Below are 8,566 nucleotides of genomic sequence, written 5' to 3'. Positions count from 1 at the left end.
GCCAGCATTGCTGCAGTTTGATCTCTTACTCTTACCATGAGCAAGACTGCTGTGTGGCTCTTTATACCTCTTGAAGTGTTCGTTGCTGTAGCATGTTGCCTGGGCAATGCGCTGGTAGTCTGGGCAGTGTGGTCATGCGGAGCCCTCAGAAAGACCACTTTCTGCTTCATTGCATCCCTCGCAGTCGCTGACTTTCTGGTGGGCTTTGTGACAATCCCCCTGGGTGTGCTGGTGGACGTCCGTCTGAAGATCTCATTCTATGGCTGCCTTTTCATGTGCTGTGTTCTTATAATGGTACAGATGGCATCTGTCACTTTACTCCTTGCCATCGCAGTGGACCGTTTTCTCCGTGTGCGCATCCCTCTAACGTGAGTTGTCTGTGGTCTAAAGGTGTCATTGTAGACAAATTGTAGAGCAATGTGTGGTTTGTTGTGTTGAAATTATAGCTTCTGTTATTCTTATATAACAGGTATAAAACTACAGTCACTGAGAAAAGCTCCTGGGTTGTTGTCGCACTTTGCTGGTTGGTGGCTGCGTTCCTGAGTTTTGTACCCATGTTTGGATGGCACAATTCCTTGGACAGTACAACTCATGCAAACTCCACCAGCTTCGAATGCAGTTTCTTTACTGTGGTCTCCACTTCGTATCTCGTAAACTTCCTGTTCTTCAGTTGCTTTCTTCCTCCTTTGGCTGTTATGACTGGCTTGTATTGTTACATCTTCATGACCACTAGAAGGCAGTTAAGAGCAAATATAGGTGTTCCCACAAATTCCAGCATAAATTACCTAAAAGAACGTAGGCTGGCCACCTCACTGGCCCTGGTTTTGGTTCTCTTTGCTATCTGTTGGTTCCCTCTATTCCTCATGCATACTGTAAAATTGTACTATCAAAATGACAAAGTGCCCTCTTTTAACATGCACATAGGTGTCCTCCTGTCTCATGCTAGTTCAGCTGTTAACCCTATAGTCTATGCATTCAGGATCCCCAAGATCAAAGCAGCTTTCAAAAAGCTGTGGGTGAGACTTTGCCACTGTAGAAAAGAGCAGGAACAGAGTAAAGAAAGTAGTGCACAGATGAATACAGACAATGCACCAGGTGAGGACAGACACATCTCAGATTCATAAAGAACCAAAAACTGAAAATTTGTTTAATAAGAGCAGCACATGAAGATTAACCGCAGCCTATGCTGTTCAAAATGAATGGTTGCTTGAAAACCCACTAGGTTACTCCAAGAACTTAAATTAGCCTTTCAGGCTTCCTCAGTTGAGGATCTTTACACTACTATTTTTGAGTTGAGTTTTATTGAAAAATGTTTTGCATTTGTTTTGAATATGGTTATTCAAATTGTCTGATGTCCCTTTGTTGTGTTTCATTTTATAATCTATGTAACTGTAAATGCTTTGCTGTCTTAGCCAGGTCTCCCTCTCAAATGTTTTATTAAAATCTTGAGATTTTAATGGCTACAAAATTTTTTATGGTTAATAAATAAATGCATTTTACAAATCAAATGTCACTGGTGGCAACACAGTCTCAAAGCATGGTCAATCCACCCCCATGCTTTACAGTGTTCTGTAGACTGTAGAAAGTTGACTAGAGTAGCCCATTGCTGCTTAGTGTTTGCATAAGGATGCACAAGGAAGAGTCTATGAGTTTATATTGTATTTAAATTGTATTGATGCTTTTAATCATGGTGTCTTCTTTGAGAATTGATCATTCCATGAAAACATTTACACTAAGTAATTTTATTTAAGGAATAATCTGCATATTGCTGCTGTCCAATGAAAAACAAGTATCTTCATTTTTGGCATTTTTTAGTATTCTCCATGGTTTGAACCCTGTAGCTGCTCTGAACACTGTGAACATAATTTTGGATGAATGGACCAATAGAAATGCTCTTGGAATTACTTAGAATAAACCTTTTTTACACTGACTTCCATTCAAAGTTAGAACCATTTTTGTCTTCTGCTGTAAAGTCACCATTCTGAACATGTTTTTCATTGGGCAGCTACAATATACATCTTTTGATGAAACTGAAGGTATGACTGAGTAGAACGAACATGATTAAAGCAAATAAAATGAAGGATAGGAGCTGATTTTATGGTACAGTATAGTTTACTTTATACTGATATATTTTTTTTTACTGTAGAAGTCACATTAAAAAGTGCAAAATATTTTTTATAAGCTTGGTTTTACCTGCAATCAAACTGAAAAGAAAGTCAATGATATGGCACTTGAATTCCATTGCACTGTGAATTTAGCAATTTTGGTCAGATTTGATCAGTTATTTATAATCTGATTTTGAAATGACAATCTGACCTTCATTCATCTGACCTTCATCAGAGTATTTTGATCTTTTCCTAATCACAGAGATTTGAGCCTGGTCTTTTATGACTGGAAATAGCTGACCTGGGGACATAATAGCCCTCCGTCAGGGCTAATATGTTTATTTCATACTTTTTAAATTCATTTTTAAGCAACATGTGTTTTTTACAATTTTACAACTGATCATTTATTCTTTTGGAGTATTGGAATTACATCTGGATAAGGCCAAGCTACATCAAACATCTTCAAAGTCTAAATGTAAATGCTTAAATCCAAGACACATTTAAAGCCCATAAGAATCTGATCCTTCAAACCACTTCAGGAGGTGGTCTGATCTAAGACACATGTGAGACACATGTTATAGCAGTGTAAACACATCCTTCTCTCCAAGACCTTTCACAACCACAACTTCACAACAAGTGAATTTGCATATTTCACCCCACACAGCAATCGGATTTCGGTCTGGAGACTCATTAGACTACCCAGTGTAAATGAATTTGGCTAAAATCTTCTCAGGACACAATCCAGATACTAGCCACATGAAGTGACCAGGTGTAAATGAGGTCCCTGAGTCAAACAGGTTATTTTCAACATCTCATTTCAGTACCTAGCATTTTATCTATAAACATATCTTAATACCGTTCTCTCACCTAAACACTGGCTGCTATACTTATTTCTGCACAGTACACCTGTTTACACACAAGATGCTGCTATAACACCGGACTGGTCAACCATACCACACTCCTAAACTTCCATGGACCATACTCACAAAGAGTCATGCAAACATCTGTACATGCACATATTTATATATTTATTGTATTCATTGTCAATGCACCCTGTTTCGTGTCCTTGCATACTTTGCTCAAAGACCCAACAGAAGCCCAACAGAAGCTAGGCAACGTCTCCGGTACCTTTTCTGCACCAGAGACTTAACCTAACAGTATTTGGTTGTACTCTACAACCCTGTATTAGTGTAATGACAATACCGCTGAATTGAATTGAATAAAGTATTAAAAATGAAGGTCCGAACACCTTATTGCATGTGGATTTAGTTGTGTTTCATCCTGGCCTTGATGAAGTTATATTTTATCAAGTGTGAATTTGTATTGAGGAAGTATTATTTTGCGTGTGGTTTGCAATTGTGATGATGCTTCTCAAAATGTTGCACAATGTTTCACCCAAACGGACAGGAAGTCCTGTTAGAGTCATCATTTCACCCTCGATCATCACCATCTCTGCTGTTCATCCTCACGTTGCTTCAATGGCTATTCATTTGATATGGCCCATCATACTTTTTGAAGTGGTCCTTGCTGCAGTGTGTTGCCTGGGCAATGCGCTGGTGATCTGGGCCGTGTGGACCTGTGGAGCCCTCAGGCAGCCAACCTTATGCTTCATTGCATCCCTTGCAGTGTCTGATTTTCTGGTGGGCTCTGTGGCCATTCCTCTGGCTGTGTTAATGGATGTTCGAATGAAGACCTCCTTCTATGGCTGCCTTTTCATGTCCTGTGTTCTCATACTGGTAGAAGTGGCTTCTGTTTTATTACTCCTGGCAATCGCAGTGGACCGATATCTCCGCGTACGCATCCCTCTCATGTGAGTTGTCCTTTGTCTTTATATCTAACAGAGAAATAATCTTACTGCAGATAAATAATTTCCTTTTTTTCCTACTGTATTGTAACACCTTGAACATCAACAAAGTGTAGAACAATGTGGCGTTTGTTTCTATTGAAATTGAGTTCTCCTTTATGCTGATATCGAAAGGTGTCATAACTGTCATAACCTGTCATTTCAGAGTACTGTGTAAAATTTGTTTGGCATCTGAGGAATATCAGCTCAGCGGTTAGAGCTCCAGGCTGTTGATGGCAGGGTTGTGGGATCGATTTGGATGGGTTAAAGGCAGAGGCCAAATTCCATATGTGCCCAACACTAATAGTGAATATGGTTGACTTGTCCTTATTTATATAGCACATTTAAAAGTGTCAACCAAAGTACTGCACAATAAATAAACCAAATCAAGAAATATTCATAGTTTATATCAAAACAAAATTCTCTATTCTAACATTTTAGCTTAGAAAATAGAGAAATAATAATAATAAAAGAAAAAAATCTATAAAATAAACCAAACCAATAAAAACAAAAAAACAATACAAAACATAATCTGTAAACGTTTTAAACGCCAGGCAAATGAATGAGTTTTAAAGTTTGTCCTAAAAATCTGTAATGTGGAAGAAGACAGGCTGGATAGAAGGCTGTTTCAAAGTTTAGATGTGGTAACAGAAAACACCCAATCACCCAATCAAGGCTCAAAACATACTTAAACCCTTGACGCTGAAAAGCTTATTAAACACATGTGTGTAATATTCAGTTACTACAGGGATCTACATGTCCTCCTTACTAAAATCACTGGCCCATATCATTTTTATCATCTAGCTTCATTCTATGCTGTCTAAAACCTATTTTGTAGCGGAACTGAAGTTCTTAGAGAACACACTTCGGGACATTTTATGGATAAGTTCTGTTTATTTGTTGAACCCCTGAATGCAGCCAGGCTTATTGCATACTAATGTGCATTATTCAGTAACTACTGGGAGCTATTCGTTGGTAATAGTGTAAGGGCTTAGTGTCTGCCGCCACCTACCAGTAGAGGACGACGTCGGTGAGGCATGGTTACCCAAGGGAACTCCAATAATCAGTAATCATCAGTGCCAACCAGACACACCTGGTGGTCATAGCATTGTGACACCTGTGTAGAGGGGTGACCAGTAAGGTACACACAAGTGAAAGAAAGAGAGAATTTTAAAAAGAGAAAAGAAAGGAGAAACAATAAAAGTTGCAAAATAAGATAACAGGGTTGCAAAAGAAAGAAGCTGAAGAGAGCCCAGCTCATAAGTAAAAGAGTCTGAGTGAAGAACTGAACCTTAGTTCCTTTGTTTTAAGAGCTACTTCAGTTAATTCCCTCTCCAGAGAGAGGTGAATTTGTTTTTCTTCAGTTGTTTAAGTGCTAACTGTCTTAAGTCTGAGCTATGCCATCTTGGCATTGGCATACATGACTGCCCTGAAACTGGTTCCCTTGTGTTGACTGATGATGTGACTGTTTACCAAAGCAGCAGTATCTGAAATCTGAAAGTCTAAACTTTGAGCCCATTCATATGGTGTGTTTAAAGATAAAACTAATCTGCATTTACATATTTAAATAATTTTATTTCAAATTCTAACCCAATTCTACCCAATTTCTGTTCATGTGAATTCCCCCTATCACTAGCAATGCCAAGAAGCCAGCCCCCGCCTCTTTTTGAACTGCCATTTATGCAGCATCGCTAGGTAGCCAGGGCGCTCGGTAACCAGTGTAGCCAGTGTTGGATGCCCAGCTCCAATAGAACAGCTATTAGACGCCTATGCTGACCTACATCAGCCTGGGTATGATGTGGAGAGGAATAGACATCAATTAACCTCTGAGAGAGCAAGGCCAATTGTGCACTCTCGGCCTCCAGCTGCTGAAGGCATTAACTAGTTTTTAGTTTTTAATCAGGTTTTTATGGATGCCTAAACTTTTACACAAACTAATTTAATATTTTAATACAACTTTACAACATGTTTGATGTTTCATTGAAATTTTGTATTCATATATTTTGTATTCATAATTTCTTTGTTTTTTGTTTTTTTTTGGACAGGTATAAGTCTACAGTCACCCAGAAACGCACTTGGATTATGGTTGCACTTTGCTGGTTCACTGCTGCAGTGCTGAGTTTTATTCCTATGTTTGGCTGGAACAATCGCAACACTTTAGAAAATGCTACATCTAATGCAAATTCAGGTTTTGAATGCAGTTTTTTCAGTGTGGTCTCCTGTTCATATCTAGTAAACTTCATATTCTTCACCTTTTTCCTTACTCCTTTGGCTATAATGACCAGCTTGTATTGTTACATCTTTCTCACCACTAGAAGGCAGCTAAGAGCACAAGTAGGTAACGATCCCAGCACAAATTATTATAAAGAACACAAGCTGGCCACTTCACTGGCTCTGGTCTTGGTTCTCTTTGTGGTCTGCTGGCTCCCTCTATTTCTTATGTTTACTATACAATTCTATGGAAACAATATCACTGTGTCCTCAATCTTACTTGACATAGGTGTCCTCCTGTCGCAAGCTAACTCCGCTGTTAACCCCATAGTATATGCACTAAAGGTCCCCAAGATAAAAGAGGCATTTAGGAAGATGTGGGCAAAACTTTACCATTGTAGAAAAGATCAGAAACAGACCAAACAGAACAATGTAAAGAAAAACGAAGACATCAATAAACAAACCACTGCAGAAACCAACACTACAAAAGACAGCAGTACAAAATCTGAGTCAGAGTTGTAAAATTCTGCTGCAAGTAATTTTTTTTGGATGGTCCATTGTGAATGCCTCGTAGATGCCCCGTCTCTTAAATTCTAAACTAAAATTAAAATGTACTCCTCTATCCTAACCCGAACCTTAACTTTACCCTTGAATCAACCCTAAATCCTAAGCCTAACCATAACCCTAACTTTACCATTGAATCAACACTAAACCCTAACCTTAACCTTACCCTTGAATCAACCCTAAACCCTAAACCTAACCTTAACCTTACCCTTAAATCAATCCTAAATCCTTAGACTAACCCTAACTTTAATCTTTCCCTTGAATCAACCCTAAATCCTAAACCTAACCTTAACCTTACCCTGTGTACTCTGTATGTAGTTGAAATGACAATAAAACCCACTTGACTTGACTTGACTTGAAATCAATCCTAAATCCTTAGACTAGCCCTAACTTTAACCTTACCATTGAATCAACCCTAAATCCTAACCTTACCCTTAAATCAATCCTAAATCCTTAGACTAACCCTATCTTTAATCTTACCCTTGAATTGACCCTAAACCCTAACCTTACCCTTAAATCAACCCTAAATCCTAAGACTAAGCCTAACTTTAATCTTACCCTTGAATCAACCCTAAACCCTAACCTTACCCTTAAATCAACCCTAAATTCTAAAACTAAGCCTAACTTTAATCTCACCCTTGAATCAACCCTAAACCCTAACCTTACCCTTAAATCAACCCCAAACCCTAACCTTAACCTTACCCTTAAATCAATCCTAAATCCTAAGCCTAGCCCTAACTTTAATCTTACCATTGAATCAACACTAAACCCTAATCTTAACCTTACCCTTAAATCAACCCTAAATCCTAAACCTAACCTTAACCTTACCCTGTGTACTCTGTATGTAGTTGAAATGACAATAAAACCCACTTGACTTGACTTGACTTGAAATCAATCCTAAATCCTTAGACTAGCCCTAACTTTAACCTTACCATTGAATCAACCCTAAATCCTAACCTTACCCTTAAATCAATCCTAAATCCTTAGACTAACCCTATCTTTAATCTTACCCTTGAATTGACCCTAAACCCTAACCTTACCCTTAAATCAACCCTAAATCCTAAGACTAAGCCTAACTTTAATCTTACCCTTGAATCAACCCTAAACCCTAACCTTACCCTTAAATCAACCCTAAATTCTAAAACTAAGCCTAACTTTAATCTCACCCTTGAATCAACCCTAAACCCTAACCTTACCCTTAAATCAACCCCAAACCCTAACCTTAACCTTACCCTTAAATCAATCCTAAATCCTAAGCCTAGCCCTAACTTTAATCTTAACCTTGAATCAACCCTAAACCCTAACCTTAACCTTACCCTTAAATCAATCCTAAATCCTAAGCCTAACCCTTACTTTAATCTTACCCTTGAATCAACCCTAAACCCTAACCTTAACCTTACCCTTAAATCAATCCTAAATCCTAAGCCTAACCCTTACTTTAATCTTACCCTTGAATCAACCCTAAACCCTAACCTTACCCTTAAATCAACCCCAAACCCTAACCTTAACCTTACCCTTAAATCAATCCTAAATCCTAAGCCTAGCCCTAACTTTAATCTTACCACTGAATCAACACTAAACCCTAATCTTAACCTTACCCTTAAATCAACCCTAAATCCTAAACCTAACCTTAACCTTACCCTGTGTACTCTGTATGTAGTTGAAATGACAATAAAACCCACTTGACTTGACTTGACTTGACTTGAAATCAATCCTAAATCCTTAGACTAGCCCTAACTTTAACCTTACCATTGAATCAACCCTAAACCCTAACCTTACCCTTAAATCAACCCTAAATCCTAAGACTAAGCCTAACTTTAATCTTACCCTTGAATCAACCCTA

The 8,566-nt window shown here is 38.3% G+C and overlaps 2 protein-coding genes across 2 annotated transcripts; both read left to right on the top strand.

Moving 5' to 3' along the window:
- LOC140559629 (adenosine receptor A1-like) lies at positions 1-1,457 on the top strand. The gene is made up of 2 exons (XM_072683174.1): positions 1-368; positions 470-1,457. Exons 1-2 carry the CDS (start codon positions 37-39, stop codon positions 1,122-1,124), a joined length of 987 nt encoding a protein of 328 aa, XP_072539275.1. The 5' UTR covers positions 1-36; the 3' UTR covers positions 1,125-1,457.
- A 2,094-nt stretch (positions 1,458-3,551) lies between these two features.
- LOC140560393 (adenosine receptor A1-like) lies at positions 3,552-7,918 on the top strand. The gene is made up of 2 exons (XM_072684856.1): positions 3,552-3,915; positions 5,994-7,918. The coding sequence occupies exons 1-2, from the start codon at positions 3,584-3,586 to the stop codon at positions 6,679-6,681; spliced, it is 1,020 nt and encodes a 339-aa protein (XP_072540957.1). The 5' UTR covers positions 3,552-3,583; the 3' UTR covers positions 6,682-7,918.
- The last annotated feature ends 648 nt before the right edge of the window (positions 7,919-8,566 follow it).

Source organism: Salminus brasiliensis, chromosome 7 (assembly GCF_030463535.1).
Source record: "Salminus brasiliensis chromosome 7, fSalBra1.hap2, whole genome shotgun sequence".
NCBI classification, from domain to species: domain Eukaryota; kingdom Metazoa; phylum Chordata; class Actinopteri; order Characiformes; family Bryconidae; genus Salminus; species Salminus brasiliensis.
Note: the sequence above shows the minus strand (reverse complement) of the source record. Positions and strands in the feature narration are given on the sequence as shown.